General features: G+C 35.4%; 1 protein-coding gene across 2 annotated transcripts in view; it reads right to left on the minus strand.

Moving 5' to 3' along the window:
- LOC121728374 (fatty acid synthase-like) overlaps positions 1–17,996 on the minus strand; it is a 125,531-nt gene that overhangs the window by 18,442 nt on the left and 89,093 nt on the right. The window contains exons 5-20 of one of the 2 annotated variants that reach the window (XM_042116545.1): positions 17,322–17,525; positions 16,494–16,610; positions 15,564–15,742; positions 14,835–14,977; positions 12,565–12,771; positions 12,135–12,321; positions 11,881–12,043; positions 11,319–11,491; positions 10,418–10,569; positions 9,741–9,924; positions 9,341–9,489; positions 8,575–8,759; positions 3,670–3,789; positions 2,943–3,052; positions 1,871–2,061; positions 1,372–1,526 (exon numbers count right to left, since the gene is read on the minus strand). In XM_042116545.1, coding sequence (XP_041972479.1) covers positions 1,372–1,526; positions 1,871–2,061; positions 2,943–3,052; positions 3,670–3,789; positions 8,575–8,759; positions 9,341–9,489; positions 9,741–9,924; positions 10,418–10,569; positions 11,319–11,491; positions 11,881–12,043; positions 12,135–12,321; positions 12,565–12,771; positions 14,835–14,977; positions 15,564–15,742; positions 16,494–16,610; positions 17,322–17,525 — 2,619 coding nt within the window. The remainder of the gene's footprint in view (positions 1–1,371; positions 1,527–1,870; positions 2,062–2,942; positions 3,053–3,669; positions 3,790–8,574; positions 8,760–9,340; positions 9,490–9,740; positions 9,925–10,417; positions 10,570–11,318; positions 11,492–11,880; positions 12,044–12,134; positions 12,322–12,564; positions 12,772–14,834; positions 14,978–15,563; positions 15,743–16,493; positions 16,611–17,321; positions 17,526–17,996) is intronic. The other variant, XM_042116546.1, reaches the window with a different exon arrangement.

A 17,996-nucleotide genomic window follows, 5' to 3' on the forward strand; every position in this document is an offset into this window, starting at 1 on the left:
CGGTTAATATTGTAGCCTTTGTGTTATTCTGATGTATTAAGCTATATTATTGTAAAGTTTCATTGAAATCCGTTCAGTAGGTAGTTTTTGCGTGAAAGAGTAACAAACATCTATACATCCATACATACACACATCCATACATCCAAACTAACTTTCGCCTTTATAATATTAATAGTAGGATGTAAATCCATCTAAATTCTTTACATACTACGTCTTGAGAATATGACGATGCACGTATTATTTGAACCAAAATTCAAAAACAATGTCACTAGATATGATTGAATAAAAAGTCATGACATCAAATATAATAATTATTAACTAGAGATCGCCCAATGGTCGAAATTCGACCTTAGTTTCAACGACATTAGGACTACTACCTATATTTTGTAAAAAATATTGACTTCATCATATTTTTGTCAACTCTCGTCGTCTCTGGGACTTATAGTATTGAATCCGACCGTAAAATCCTGCAGGAATCGTTTTTTTCGATCAAATATATTTTAAAATAATCTTTAGAACGTATAGAATTCATTAATGTTGGGTTGCCTTGTCAAAAGTAGCCGCAAGTACCTCTAATTAAGTTGAATGTTCATCAGATAAATGCATAATTTGCATGTATATTTTTTTTCAGTAAATTTTACATCATTTGAAAGAAAATGACGTGAGAAAATAAGGTATAAATGGTTGCCAGCTCTAAGTCGGCCGCAACCTAGGGTTGCCAGCCCGTAAACAGACATAGTTCATCATCAAAATTGAAGCATCGATTTTTTTAATAATTTTGATACCAAATTAAAGATTTATGCATCTTGTACATGAATATCCATGGTTGCCAGTTGCACGATAGCCGCAAACTGGGGTTGCCATCACTTTTGTATATGACAAATGTTCAGGCCTACAATTATTATGCCTGTCATTATTTGAGGACGTCGAGAACTCGCAAGATTGTTATTTTTATTTAACAGGCGTTTTTATGTTTATGTGTATTGTCACAGAATATAATATATTAGTCTACTACTAATATATTATATTGTGTGAATTGTCCTGTCATTCCTCAATGTCATTCCTTCTTAATTCTCTTACTTTTCTATTGAATACACGCAAGTTTGTATTACGGGCTTTCATTTTGCTCAATTAGAGGTACTTGCGGCTACTTTTAACAAGGCAACCCAACATTAATCCATTCTATACGTTCTAAGGATTATTTTAAAATATATTTGATCGAAAAAAACGATTCATGCAGAATTTTACAGTCGGATCTTAGGAAAAATCCTTTCATGCACGTACGTTTACCCATTTTTCGTAAAAAGGGTTGCAAAGTTTTTCGTTCGCGTATTTATATTATGATAATTATACTAAATTGCAAATACTTACAAATATTGGTATTCCCTCGCGGATAGTAATTGGTAAATATCATTTGTAGAGATATTTGTTTCATCTGTAGATGTTGGAATGTTTTCTATATTTCTTTCGTTTGTGATTTCAGGAATTATGTTTCCTGTCATTATGACGGATTTCTCATTTATTACCTGCACAATGTAAAAAATATTGTATTATTGAGTAGTTGTGTGTTTCGTTCCATTAAAGTTCGTCCCAGTGGGACGAATAGCAAGAACTGAATTTTTAATTTTTATTCGTTCCACTTTTACATTATATTATATTTTATTGTTTTCTGACAAATAAACATTGAAAATAGGGCTGTCAGAGAAATAATTATAATTCATTATGATTTATTATATTTCTTTAATTTCTTTCATTTCTACCCAGATCAATTAAATTAGTAAAATTTTAATAATATTTGAATTATTATAAACATATTTTATTCCTTGTTTCATACTTATTTATATATAATATTATAGAATTATAGAATTACCTCGAAGCGTCCGTTCCCTTTCTGTATAGCGACATAAGGTCGCATCTGATGCTTCTTATGCAGAACGGGTTGTGCATAAAAGTACACATTTTCAAACTGTACTGACAGATTCTCTTTCTTCATATTTAAGCTGTCAGCTAATGTGTCCCAGACGGCGACCAAAGCCGCAGAAAACGGATAAAGATTTTTTCCTGAAACATGTTTATTTACAATCGCGTTACGTAAAAAAAGAACGTCAAAGTCCAACATCTTAAAATAAATAAGCTACCTACTTAATTTTCTGTAAAAACTAACGAACAGCTGAATATCTTGTCCTGTAACGCACGTATAAATTGTTATGTTTAAACAAACTGTTACACTCAGAACCTATAAATAAGGTATCTGTGGGAACCGTACATTTTCTAGTAGTTCAAAGTTGTTTTTATCCTTCCCAGTGGTCTATTCTAAATATGTGTAATCATAGTGAGTCCATTAGTTCATGAAAAAAGCGCGTTAAAAATTAAAATGATTTTCCTCGCTTTTTTCATATTTTCTTCCGATTCTGCGCTCTCATTGGTTATACCATGATATTATATAAATTAATTTAAGTCTTTTTCATTAAATAGGCTATCCAAACGCGAAAATATTTTTTTCAAATTTAAAGCTGAAGATTTCGTTTGTTGGATATTTGATCGCGCTAATCTCTTAAAATACTTGTTCGAATTAAAAAATATTTTATCAAGGAAGACTTATTAGGCTATATTACATTACGCTGCGGCCAATGGGAGCGAAGAATCAGAGGAAATTGTGGAAAAGAGGGAGAAAATTATTTGTTCGCGCCAATCTCATGAATTACTGAAGTGACTTATGTTTTATTTTGTCATAGCACAATTTTTACTGACGCCAGAAGATCGTGTCGCTTACAATATTTCGGATACGGTAAAACATGCTTCGGAAATAGATAACAGACAGTCGCTCTAAAACTAGGGGATACATGAAATATAAGTATAAGTACTTACTTAAAATATTTTTTAAGACATTGAAAAAAAAATACAAAAGGAACACAAAATAATATCTAATAAAGATGACTGACCTCTTAAAATATGCCCTTTTAAATAGCTGTGTTCTTTGTCATATGTACAAATAACATCATGGGATATTGAAGCGATTGCCTTATTAGCAGCAGTCGGTATAAGTACAGACCTAAAAAATAATACATGTTATTACAAAGACCTAAATATTCAAGACATGAGCGGATGAAGTTGGTAACTTACATTTAATAGCATAGAAGCAATTACTAATTTTTCTCATATAAATTGAAAAACCTTGTGACTTACCTACTTCATCAGATAATATAATACTTATCTAGCTATACATAGAATCCAAATTATTTATTTAAAAATATTTTCCCTGTCCTACATTCATCTCTTTAATTATAATAAATAATAATGATGGCGTTGAACTCGCCCAAAATAAATTATTAGGGAGTGAATCGGGGTAAAATTTGTCGACCAAATGAGAAATACCATACAGTGCACGCAAACAGGAGTCGAGGACGTGAGAATTAAGGTAGCCAAGCTAAACTGAGATTGGGCTGGCTACGATAGTTGCATCTAACCCGACCATTGGGCAAAGATATCGACAGGGTGGGTACCCTGGCGACGCAACTGTGCCCGGCCTAGGAAAAGATGGCGCGACAGGCTGGAGCCATCAGGTTAACCGCGGTGGCGAGAAAAATGAAAGACCCTTGGGGGAGATCTTTGCCCAGATGTAGGACAGCATAGACTAAAAAAAGAAACTATTAGTACTTTAAAAATTACCATTTTTCTTGATATACCCAGTCAACTAGATGCGACAGCATGGGGGTTGATGTTGAAACTGGAAACTCTACTTGAGGATATAGTGCCTGTATTTTTGGGTTGTACCCTTCCATATACAATCTGTAACAATTACTGTACGCTTAAAATGTATCCTTGCCCGTTGGTTATGAGGCGCTCTATAAATAAATATTATATTTAATCGGGGTAAGTTCGGAAACAGGGTAAGTCTGGATAATTGAACTTAACGCTAAATTAAACTACAGTTGCGGTACGGTAAAGGTTGGTAAGATGATCTCGTGGGCAGTGCAAGTAATTTCCGTGCTTTCATATTATGTTTTTGTCATAAATACTATTAGAAACAATCGAACACTCCGTTATAAAGAAAGGTCATTTTTATGAAGTAGGCATACTAAACTAATTTTTTCCCTCGGTGCTTCCCTCTTTGTTCGGACATTAAGGTCATTACAATTTGACTGTCTCCCGCTTTGCTTGGGGAGGGAAATTAGATATTTTGTCCTACTTCTCCAAGACAGATTTAGCTTGTCCCTCGGGCACCCCTGAGATCATATCAAAAGGTTTTCGTGGTTGTTTACCACTGTTGATCCTGGCGACACAGGAGTTGCAGTGGTGGGAATGTCCGTCTGTCCATCTGTCTGTCTGTGTGTCTCCAGGCTGTAACTCAAGAACCGCTATAGCTAGACTTCTGAAATTTTCACAGATTGTGTATTTTTGTTTCCGATATATCTAACAATAAATACCTAAAACAAAATAAAATTAATATTAATTATGGGGAGCTCCCATACAACAAACGTGAGTTTTTGGCTTTTTTGCTCGATATAAATAATGGCAATAGGTTGGAACTTAAAATTTTCACAAAATCCTTAATTGTAAGTATATGTCGCAGCCGACTGGTTTAAATAGCCGTTCAATCAAACAGTTAGCCCTTTGACTGAACAACGCCATTCAATCACACGGCTATACGTCGTTTAGCCGACTTGTTGACTACAATGTTCAACACTACAGCTAGACGACGCTTAGCCAACTGGTGTAATGGCAAATTAACTAGGGCGACCATTAGCTTAATATGACGTAATTTGGGAGAATAGGAAAACTTTTTGTATTTTATTGGAAGATTATTCTCGGATTAAGTTTAAGGGGTGACCAAAAGTTTAATGCAATAAGCAAAAATAAAAAATTCTGAGGCGTGTTTTGTGGCAGTCGCCGGCTGCTGCCGCAGCACCGTCACAGTTCTAACCTAACCTACTTTTGGACTTTCTGGATTGTGTTTGTTTTTGTTTTGGCGGGGAGCTACGCCCCCGAGCCCCCCTTTTATTTGACGACGGTCGCCGGCGCTGCGCTCGCTCGGCTCCCTTTGTGTTGTGGTCTAAGTTCTAACCTAACCTAACCAACTTTTAGACTTTCTGGATTGTGTTTGTTTTTGTTTGAACCCTCCTTTCCAGTGGGCTGCATCCATCCATTTCACAATCCCGTAATTTCTCCTCGAATATTTGTTGAAATTTTGATTCACTCGTATGTGCCTCCACAATTTTTGTCTCTTTAATAACACTTGTAACTCTTATTAACTACTTTCTTTCCGAAAAACAACCACAAACACCAACAAACACCTGCTAGTTGACGCCATATTGTAAATAAAACGCACCTAGCGCCGCAGCGGTGCGCGCTGAACTACTTCAATTAGACGGCGGCTTTTGAATCAGCTGTAGTGTTGAACGTTTTGAGCGACTAAAATTTTCAATATAAAAGCTAGACGTGTGATTGAATGGCGTTGTTCAGTCAAAGGGCTAGCTGTTTAATTGAACGGCTATTTAAACCAGTCGGCGTCGACATATATATTATGCAGTTTAATAAATAAAAATAAAATTAAAATAAATAAAAAATTTGGGAGGCTCTCATACAAAAAACACAATTTTTGGCATATTTTTGTTCTATAACGGTACGGAACCCTTCGTGCGCGAGTCCGACTCGCACTTGGCCGATTTTTTTCTTATTAAGTTAATTGAATATAGAGCAAGCATGTTTCACATAGCTCCTAGACTAAAAAAGCCAATGACCTGAATGATGAATGGCTGGGGCCAACTTAATTCGTTATGACAATAGCAGCCGTTCGACTCTTTCAACAGTGATTAATTTTTTAACCACTATTTAAGTAAATCCATAGGTACTAATATTATAAATGCGAAAGTATCTCTGTCTGTCTGTCTGGCTTTCACGCCAAAACTACTGAACCGATTGCAATGAAATTTTGTACACAGTTATTCTAGAGTTTGAGAAAGGACATAGGCTACATTTTGATGTGGGAAAATATCTTATTTCCATGAAAATATCGATGAAAATGAATTCGCATTGCGCGTGGCCAGCGCTCATCCCGGGGGTCCTGGGTTCGAGTCCCGCAGGCGGAACAAAAAGTTTTCAATGTTCCTGGGTCTTGGATGTGTATTAAAATAAAATTTCAAAAATCTTAAACATATTTTATGTATAATATTATAAAAAATCCAGAAATATACCGATGCAATGAACATTTTAGTTCTAATACGATTCAACAGATGGCGTTTTATTTTTTACTTTATTGTAACATAGAAACATACTTGTAATATTATAATTAAACATATATTGTAATATTGTAACATACTTATTAGTTAGTATGTTTTTGTTTATAGTTTTTAATACGTTAGAATATTATGTTTAACTAGCTGTTGCCCGCGACTTCGTCCGCGTGGACTTCAGTTTATAGCGCGCGGTGTCAACAAAATTGGTGTCAAAAGCTTTTTAAAACCCTGGTACCCCTTAAATCAAAATACTCAAAACAGCCGTGTAGTGTGCACATATTATGATTTTTTTTTTACTTAATTAAACTTTTTTATACCAAATTTTAAAGCTTATTTAGCGTTACACAACTTAGCTGCATAATGCATTACACAACCTTAGCTTTTCCCAATGCCCATAAACTATTTAGTATTTATTATTGGTAGACTGTTTCTGATATCTATGTTGGTAGGTGAGTTATTTAATAACATATATAACAATTGAAAGAATCACAAATATTAACTCAACATGGTACCACCTCTTATAGAAATACATATGAGCAAGCGATAGCGCGATCTAGGCGACTCTTGGCGCCATCTGTTCCAGTTTTTGGAACTAACTTAATTTGAACAAATTTACGCATAAACACCCCCTTACAACCCCTTTTTCCAGTAAGAAGTAGCCTATGTCCTTTCTCAGGCTTTAGACAATCTGTGTACAAAATTTCATTACAATCGGTTCAGTAGTTTTGGCGCTGTTGTTTTTGAATTTGATATCTAATCGAAAGAATCGAAAAACACATTTCAACATGGTACCACCTCTTATAGAAATACGCATGAGCAAGCGATAGCGCGATCTAAGGGACTCTTGGCGCCATCTATTTTGAGTTTTTGGAACTAACTTAATTTGACCAAATTTACGCATTTTCAACCCCTTACAACCCCTTTTTCCAGTTAAAAAGTAGCCTATGTCCTTTCTCAGGCTTTAGACTATCTGTGTACAAAATTTCATTACAATCGGTTCAGTAGTTTTGGCGTGAAAGCGAGACAGACAGACAGACAGAGATACTTTCGCATTTATAATATTAGTATAGATAATATAATCACTTGGTATAATAATAATCAATCTATCTTATCTTATAGAACTCCTACTGCATTTCTAATATATGTGACAAGTTGACAACAGAGGGCGCTCTAAAATAAAGGAGTTCGAGTGTACCGTGTTGGCCTATATTACATCCAGAAAATATATCAATGCAATCAACATTTTAATTCTAATATATGAAAACAGATGGCGTTTTATTTTTTACTTTATTATTGTAACAGAACTAATCATACCTACTTTACTATATAATATTGTTTTTATTCATAACTAGCTGTTGCCCGCGACATCGTCTGCGTGGACTTTAGTTTATAGCGCGCGGTGTCAACAAAATTTGTGTCAAATTTAAAAACTTTTTAAAACCCTCGTAAGTGGTACCCCTCTTAGGGCCGCGCTACACCGGAATGGCAGCGCTGAAAGTGCTCGCCTCGCATGGCAGCGCCATTCCGGTGTAGCGCGGCCCTTAATTAATCAAAATACCCAAAAACAGCTGTGCAGTGTGCACATAATCTATACTAATATTATAAATGCGAAAGTATATCTGTCTGTCTGTCTGTCTGTCAGTCTCGCTTTCACGCCAAACGCCAAAAGTATCTCTGTCTATCTGTCTGTCTGTCTGTCTGTCAGTCTCGCTTTCACGCCAAACGCCAAAACTTCCGAACCGATTGTAATGAAATTCTGTATACAGATAGTCTAAAGCCTGAGAAAGGACATAGGCTACTTTTTTACTGGAAAAAAGGGTTGTAAGGGGGTGAAAATGCGTAAATTTGTTCAAATTAAGTTAGTTCCAACAATTCATAATAGATGGCGCCGTGCGTCTTTTACATCGCGCTGACGCTTGCTCAAAAGTCTTTCTATAAGACGTTGTATCATCTTACTTTTACATTTTTTTCGATTGTTATATCTATTCTACGGTATTAAATAACTCAGTACTTTATCTGTGCAGTGACGTAACCTTAAATCTATCAATGATAAATAGTTTATGGGTAAAGTTGTGTAATTGGAGGGCTAAATAAGCTTTAAAATTTGGCATAAAATATAAAGTTTAATATAAAAAAATGAAATACTTATTGTGTGCACACTGCACAGCTGTATTGATTTAAGGGGTACCAGTGTTTTTTTTATAAAAGCTTTTGACACCAATTTTGTTGACATCGCGCGCTATAAACTGAAGTCCACGCGGATGAAGTCGCGGGCAACAGCTAGTGTAATATATTTTTCAATATTTTAAATTGTTAAAATAAACAAATTAATGCTCACCGTCCAACAGCTTCCAGTAGGTGAAGGCAATTATCATGGTGTTCACGCCGAGTCAAGGGAATCAATTTGCAGGACTGAGGTAGAGAGCGCTTGAGGATAGCTTGCAACAGTCCGTGAGGTGCAACTTCTATCAGCACCGCGTCAGGTGGAATTAGTTGCGATGTTTCTTCAAATAGGACTGGATTCTAAAGGAAATAAAATTGTAGCTTAATCATCAAGTAAAAATAATATGTTGTTATAATACCAGAAGATATAAATTCAGGGATATATAGCATATAATTATGGTCGCTGTTAAGCATTAGTGTCCTAACCCACAATTTTTTTTGTCGTTAAATTTTGAATGCAGTCTTGTTCTAAATCATGTAAAGAACATAACTGTATTCATAACTCAATACGTAATGCTTAACAGCGTCCATTATTTATTACAGCATATAGCAATAATATGTATGGCAAAAGTGGAAATTAAAAATAAATACAGCGAACCCTTTGAAATACCTATTTTAAAATCTGAAGCCTCTACATACATATTTAAATATGTAACTAGAGATTTTTTTAATTTAATAGAGAGGTACAGACTTCTATGTACCTATTTATTAGAATCTGAAGAGTAGGTAGACAAAAACTAAGATGATAATTTTGTAGCATGCTTAGGTCGAAATCCTACGCTCACAGGTTTACCAAGAAAACCCTATAAATGTATAAAGAAAGTTTTTCTCATACACAGTACAAAAATAGACAAGAATTTTAAATATTCAAAAGGTTTTACCAATAAATTATTAGTATGGTATTCCGCTGAACTGTATCTTGCTTCTGGTTCATCCCATCTGTCCTGCGGTACTGACGTTGACACCCAACGAGAACTTCGTAGGCGAGGCGTCTTGATCAGGTCCTGCATAATCTTCTTTAAGCCTGGTCCTGCAGGTATACTGACAGTTAAGCTTAACAAACGTCGAGCTGAAGGTCAAACAAAATTCTGCGTTTTTCCGTTTAGGCTATCATGGGGCACATGAGTTGGGACTTGGGGTCAAAAGAACTCCCATTCAGACCATGTGGGTTACCATAGGAATATAGTAGATAATAATATAAATAAGTTGGCTTTCCAGTGACAATGTTCAATTCTTAATAAGATAGTGATATAGATAATGATAATATGAAATTCAATTTACCAGCATCAGCAATATAACGTGAATGATACGCAATATTTGAGCACGGCACTTCTTTGGCAAATATTCCTTTGCTGTTTAAGCTTTGTAGGAATTCTTTCATAATATCTGCTGGGCCTGAAATTGTGCAGGAAAATGCCGAGTTGTGACAAGCAACCTCGATTTCTGGTGGACATAATTTTGACATCTGAAATAAGCAAGCAATATATTTTAATATAATTTAAAGACTATATTATTACAAATTATATGAATGAATTTTTTTTTATGAAATAAGGGGGCAAACGAGCAAACGATGGAAAGCAACTACCGTCACCTATGGATACTCGCAACATCAGAAGAGCTGCAGGTGCGTTGCCGGCCTTTTAAGAGGGAATACGCTCTCTTCTTAAAGGTTTGCAGGTCGGACGATGGCGAAAAGTTACTGGTGGTATGATTCCGAACAATTCCTTAGAGCACTCTCCGTGATACAACCGATAGAGGTTGCAGAGTGAATGCAGATGATTAAGAGTTCGCATTAATTATAAAAAATTAAATTATTGTATAAAAATCCAACAAGGTGGATAAGTGCAGTCCTGGCAATACGTTATTAAAGCTGAAGAAATGAGGTGAAACAACATTTTAATTGACCCGACTAAAACGTAAAAGTGACAAATCTTAATTAAATATTACAAACTGTTCACCTCTTTGTGTCCTAGTCCGACGGCTGCCATTGATCCACGAATTAACGGTGTTTGTATAGAAACCAAACCACGACTGTAGGCACATTGAATAGTTTCTTCGGCCGTGAAACAACCATCGGCATAAGCGCAACCGAGTTCTCCCATACTATGGCCTAGAATGTAGGTACAAATTTATTTTTGTGTACTAACTGCCTTAAAATATTATTACTTACTAGTGGTACTACTACTATCATCTATTCTGTGCTAGTGAACCGTCAAGACCGTCAGAGATCAAAAACTTGGATCAAGTTACAATAAAGCTAACACAATAGATCAGGTCTAAATCAAGGACGCAAGAATTATAACGATATTTGAAACGTGTACTGTGAGCCAAAAACGAGCCCAGCGAATGGTTAACAATGATAAATCGGGCTTTGGCCCACCATACAATCCCACCACTGTATGATCGACAGCGGTCTTGGGACCCGCAACGAAATTAATCAGAAGATAATAGGAGTAGAAAGAATTCCAATTTCCCTCCCCATACAAAGCGGGAGACAGCACAAAGTTGCTCCAATATTAACTTGGCTTCAGCTTAGGACTCACAATTATTAGCCTTATTTCCGTGGTGCTGACTTTCGGCCATTGCAACTTGGTTAACAATAATACAGCATAATAATAATATTAGGTGTAATTGCGAATCTTTTCCTCCGAATGATGAATTATTTTGTTTTCTACATAGTTTAAATTACAAGACCCATGGATGAACAGAGTTAGTATGTTTCTATGAGAAATGGGCTTTTGTTTTTCCGTCGGTTTGATTTGAACCTCAATCCCTAGCTTGCGCACCACGCACTCGACAGTGAGTCACAGAAGTCGCTATGCCTTAATGAAAATATTATAATAGTTATACGCTACTAACCTATAATGTAGTCTGGAACAATACCCATTGACCGTAACACATCCGTAAGTCCGATTTGGATAGCATTTATACCGACAAATGAATGTATTATATTATCATCTAGTATTTTCTTGTCATCTGAAGTAATTATGTCTACGATATTTAAGCCTTTTGGTTCAAGGACTCGTTGGCACCTAAAATTTCATAGTTTAGACATAATGAAATACTAATAATGACGCCTGCAACTCCGCTACGCAAAAATTTGTTTCTTGTGCGAGAATTGTAAGTATACAGAATTACAGAGTGTAACAACATAAAGTGTTATACTTTTTAGAGAAATTTTATTGAAGTACGTAAATTCAAAAAAAAAATATTTAAAAACGCCATCTATTGACGCCCATGAATACTAACAACGCGTCGCTGTTTATTCTCAAAAAACGTCATCTAGTTGACGCACAGGAATACTATCAACGCCCTCTGCACCTACCATGCAGGTACTAATAAGAAAGTATCGAGGTCAAATATCATTCTGTCTAGCCCCCTTTACGCCGGACGCGCAATAAGGAACATCGTTCCAACAAACCTTTCAATGGCTGCAGCGAATACTGGTATACGCATGAGAGCCTTGCCCATTCCCGTCCATTGCGAGCCCATTCCACTGTACACGAACCATAGCGGACGTTTGCATTGGTCGAAGTAAGTGCATTCTTCGTGCAAACTTACGGTTTCATTATTTTCTTTTGTATCTGAGAATGAAAATATTTTTTGCAATGAAATACAAATGATTTTTATTTTAATTGTAGCGAAATACCAAGCTTTGAAACAGGATATGCATACCAAGTATAATAAATCCACGCCCCAAATGGCCGCCAATTTTTTTTTCGTGGAAATGATTCAGTAAAGCCAGTTCTTCTGGGTCGATTGGTTTACTTTTCAGATAATTGAAAATTTTTTTTACCGAAGTCTCTTGTCTTCCTGAACTCAGCACGAGGCGTGGTAAGATTGACGTATATTGCTCAATATCCTGCAAAATTCAAAATGTTTTGTTGCTTATAGTAGAAAACACAATTATAAAATATGTAAATAATAATAATTTACTAAAATATGTATTAACTTCTTACGTTAGGTACTATTTTAAAATAAAACTAAAATAACAATAAATATCTGCACTAGGTGCCTGGAAGGTAATTTGAAAGTTAAATTTTAAGGCCCTAATAATAATGTAATACATAATATAATATATTTTATCAGAATATCGTAAAGATACCTTTTTCTTATTGTAACCCTGAAGAAGAATGTGACCAAATTCTCCGGTCATAGAAAAACTATTGATTGCTGTATAATATGTGGGAATTAATTTCTCATGATTTGACAGTATTTGGATCCGACCGTCTCTTATCGCTGGAATGTCATCTCGTGGTGTGAGGTAGTTGAGATTGGCCGCTATTTTGCCATGATGGTAACCCAGCAGCACCTAATAATTTAAATAGTTATGTTTATAGTCTATAGAACGCGCCCAATCTTATAAAGGGTTTTCCAATAAGGACATGACAATTTCGAATTTAGTTTGTGGACGCACCCTTTCACGTAACATCGAAATGTCACCGTCAGTTTACTCATCCTACTAATATTATAAAGGCGAAAGTTTGTTTGGATGTATAGATGTGTGGATGTGTGGATGTGTAGATGTATGGATGTTTGTTACTCTTTCACGCAAAAACTACTGAACGGATTTTAATGAAACTTTACAATAATATAGCTTATACATCAGAATAACACATAGGCTACAATTTTAACAGACTTTCAAAATGGGGGAGGTCTTATGTTCGTTTTCTTATTTTCAACGGTTACTCCGCCGTTTGTTAACCGATTTTCAAAATTTTTCTTTTGTTATATAAGGTATCATTCCAATTTGGTATTATATTCACAAAAGTGGTGATTTCATGAAGGATCCATAAGTAATCGAGGGAACTCTTAAAAATTTATATGGAAACATGTGGTGACTTCGGTTTCGTGAGAAGTATTCTAAGCATATGCTACCAACAAGTAAGATTTTGCACCGAGGTACACCTGGTATACCGTGGTTCGGAAGGTGCTGAGAGAACTCCTGATTCTTTATAGATACAAGTTTGGGAGTTTCGGCGTTGTTTTAAGAACGGAAAGCATATGCTACTATGCAAATTACATTCATCATCATCATCACTACCATTTTATACTATACATCGTCCCATGGTTATGACTTATGACTTATGAGCCTATAATGACCCTGTTATTGGTATTTTTCATAGTCTTTTAGATCGAGACTCGAGTTTGTCAAGCGATAATTGAAAAAAATCTATACTTAATATTGCTTGAGAGTATGTTTGCTTGAACGCGCTAATTTCAGGAACTACTGGTCCGATTTAAAAACTTATTTCAGTGTAAGATAGCTAATTTATCGAGTAAGACTATAGGCTATATATTATCACGCTAAGACTAATACGACCGAAGAAACTCAGGAAAATGTGGGAAAAACGGGGGAAATAGGTACTAGAAATTACGAACTACTGGAGCAATTTTTATGGCAATATTTGGCACAGATATAGAGTAAACCAAGTGAAGGGAGTAGGGACATAAGAGCTATTTTTTATGGGAAAATTCCTAATTTACGCGGGCGAAGCCGCGCGGGACATCTAGTTAAACATAAAATTTTTATCATGGTGAAGAACACAAACGAACAACGTCCGCAAATCTTAAAAAATTTACTATAGAAATTCGGAGTCGGTGGCCGCTACTTTAAGAGCATTAACCCCGATTTTCGATCGTAATTCTCGCCCTAGTAGACAGGCAGATTAGTCAATGATTAGTCATGATTATGAATTATTTTTGGCCCGAATTAGAAGATAATAATATGGACTTGGACAGCATGAGGTTTCAATAGGACGGCGCCACAAGCCACACAGCACACGCTACAATAGATTTATTGAAGAGCAAGTTTGATGAGCGTGTTATCTCAAAAAATGGACCAGTCGATTAACCGCCTCGTTCGTGCGATTAAACGCGAAATAGCCGAAATGTGTGACCGATTCATAGAAAATTGGGTTCAAAGAATCATCGCTGCAAACGTACCTGCGGCGACCATAATTATGAGCGAAATGGAGTTCCATTCAAAAATGTTTTCATTGTACTTCAATTCGATACTAATATTTTTAAAATATATCAAATAGTTTTCATTTTATTTTGAAAAAAAATTGTAAAGTCCTTATTGGAAAACCCTTCCTGGCTGCCTTTCCAGAGCTGACAGCTGTGTTGCGAGGAATGTGTTTTTGAAAACTAATAGAACCGCTTCATTGACATGACTTTGCCATGACATCGCTCAGCGCGGCGATGCTATTGGTTCTCAGAAACACATTCCTCGCAACACAGCGGCGCGGCGGTTTTCTTGAAAAATATAATATTGTGTTACGGTTTACGGTTATATTAATATAGTGTCGTAGACCTAATATAGGTCCAGTAAAAATGTTTACCCAATTCTATACTAAGGTAAATTAAACCAACCTTGGTAATGGAAGACAATCCTGAAGCAGCTTCAACGTAGCCGATATTGGACATCACACTTCCTACCATTAATGGCTCGGTTCTGCCTTTGCAGAAAAATTCATCGATTGATACAAGTTCCGTTTTGTCGCATTCTTGGCTACCTGTTAAATAAGTGAAACAGAATGAGAATAAGGAGTAATGATAATAAAGTGATTTTGTTATATTTTGTCGTAAAATTTTACTTTAAATTGTCAAAGTATAACAAAACAATCGATTAAATCACGGTAAAAAATATAAAATGTATAATATAAAATGCATTCTTTGCCTATAAACGTGAATGGGCCAGCAGCCAGACCATAGTAAAATGAGGGGCAGACTTTCGTCATTTTATAAAAGCTTAAGTATACAAGTACTTAAGCTTATAAAAATTCTGTACAATATTATGTCTTCTACAAGGTGTAACAAAACATAGTGATAATACCTTTGGGTGTGTATGTGTGCCTGTTATAGAATTAACTGTGAAAGTAGCAGCGCTGAAAGAGCAATATTTTCCCCTGGTAAATTTTTTCCTTCACTTTTGTATGGGAAAACTTGTGATGCTGGGGCCTGGCCGCCTGGCCTGGGGCGCTTGCAAAAATTTTGTTACACTCTGTACACTGCCAAATCGTTCCGGCATCCTTTGATGTTGTATAAAAATGCGCCATGCTATTTTTTTTAAGTCTTGTTTAAAATTTTGTCAATACATACCTGCACCAAACGCTTCTACAAATTGTATATCTCTAGGTGAAACGTTAGCTTCTTCATAAAATGTTTTCAAGAATCTTGTTATATCGGCAGGGTTGCGATTAAAACCACATACAGCACCAATTTCTGATTGGGGGAGTGACATGAATTCGCTTTTAACGTGAACGACGCGCGCATATGCTCTAAAAAGTGTGTTAAACTAATCTTATATTTATATTTATAATTGGAATCTCGGAATCGGCTCCAACGATTTTCACGAAATTTAGTATATAGGGGGTTTCGGGGCGATAAATCGATCTAGCTAGGAATCATTTTTAGAAAATGTCATTTTATTCGTGTTTTATCGGAACTCAAAAAAAAGTCGTCTTCAGACCCATACGGAATACCAAGATGCCCGGATCGGCAATTTGTATGGGTGATGAAGACGGATTTTTTTGAGTTCCCAGCATTGTTCTCATAGAAAAAGTTGATCATTTTGACGGGCTCATTTGAAGGTTTCAAGGATAACGGTGTTTACACTAACATCTTGTATACTTAACTTAGAAAATTTAAATTTGCACATAGTTTTGGCGTTAAGCAAAAATTGGTCTGATCTCCTAGAAATATAAATTATGGATTGTGGTAGTGCCTGCATAGTGCCTATATAAGCAACCTTAAGCTATTATTTAATTTAATGGGCATTGTGTGCATCATGACCAATCAAAGGACGTACCATTGTCTGATTTAGATTATATTATGATACGTAGTTTGATTGGCCACGAGCATCCAGGAGTCTACAAATGAGCCCATCCATTTCGTTCATACGAACATTGACAGAAATTAGAGTACTCTAGTTTACAGGACGGATAATAATAATTAATAAAAAATGTAAGTAAGTAATTGCCTTATTTAAAAATATATTTTTGATTTATTACTATTACTATAAGTACATACCTTAGTGCATCTTTAGCTTTCTGTAGGAAAATAACGTTAATAGCCTCTGATTTGCAAAATCCATCGGCATTTGCATCGAACGATTTCGTTTTTCCGTCTTTACAAACATCCACAACTCTATTAAAACAATAAATATAATATCATATTAAATAATGGCTACGAAATATGTAAAACACTTATCTCATGTTATTTTTATTTATCGATTTCAAAAAAGGGGGAATATAGCCCTAAATTATATATTCGTGTGGATTTTTTCTTACATCTACAGGGTTTTTGGTAATTCAACGTATTTCCGTCGGGAGGTAATAGGCTAAGTTTTGTACTAACTTTTTAACCCCGACGAAAAAAAGGGTGTTATAAGTTTGAAGTGTCGTCTGTATGTCTGTCTATCTCTTCGTCTGTCTATGTGTGTTTGTCCATGGTTGGCATGAGCCAGCATTCATTAATATGAATTAACGATCTCATTGAAAAGATCATTCACAGATGGTAATTGTAGTGTATTGTAGTGTAGATATGCCCCGCCTACTTGGGTAGGTAGTGGGGAGAGTAGTGGTGGTCACTCGACTTCAGTCTGGCGATCACTTCTTCTATCAGCTACGAGCCCGAGTGGTGGTGTTGAGTGATATAAGTATTCTGTGTTTTACTCTCCCTACAAGAATGTACAAATTGTACAGTAATCACGGGGAATCTATTTATTATGATCCTATTGATAGGATTCACCAGAGAAAATCCTATCAAGAGGATCACAATAAATTAAATATTCTGTACAGATACAGAATAATGTTTAATAAAGAAATCAAATATTATTTTGTAACACACAAAACCAACCTTCCGTAATGAACTGTCGTTTGTGGATGTAAGCATAGGCTAGAACCTCCCACGATAGCAGCTTCACATTCCCCGCGGACAATTGCATCGTATGCCATCTCTAGAGCAGTAGTGGAAGAACAGCATGACGTATCAACAGACATAGAGGGTCCTTTTAAATTAAGATAGTAAGATATCCGGTTAGGGTACATACTTCTATTACATCTGAAATTATAGAATAATAAATTATAAGCAAAAAACTTTTTGAAGAAAAGCTTTTATTTAAATGCTCTAGAAACAACGAAATAAATTCCTCCTTAAAAATTTTAACTAAAAGGTTATAACCTCAATATATTATACAATTTGCATGATAATAAAAGCTTGTCGCGTGATTTGTAAATAAACTAGTACTGTAATAAACTAGAGGTTATAACTTTTTAGTAGTCTAATTTTTAAGGAGGAATTTATTTCGTTCTTTTTAGAGTATTTAAATAAAAGCTTTTCTTCAAAAAGTTTTTTGCTTATAATTTATTTTTTGTTTTTTAGTTATCTCTAGCTAGATTTCTTAGTCTGCTTGATTGTAGTTTGTTTTGTTTCAAGAATTTGCGAGTTGCTATATTCCGTTTATTTCTATTTACGACTAAAAAATTAAATTTCACTTAACAAAAGTGGCAGTATTCAACCGGGCATTTTCTA

This window comes from Aricia agestis, chromosome 6 (genome assembly GCF_905147365.1).
Source record: "Aricia agestis chromosome 6, ilAriAges1.1, whole genome shotgun sequence".
NCBI lineage: Eukaryota > Metazoa > Arthropoda > Insecta > Lepidoptera > Lycaenidae > Aricia > Aricia agestis.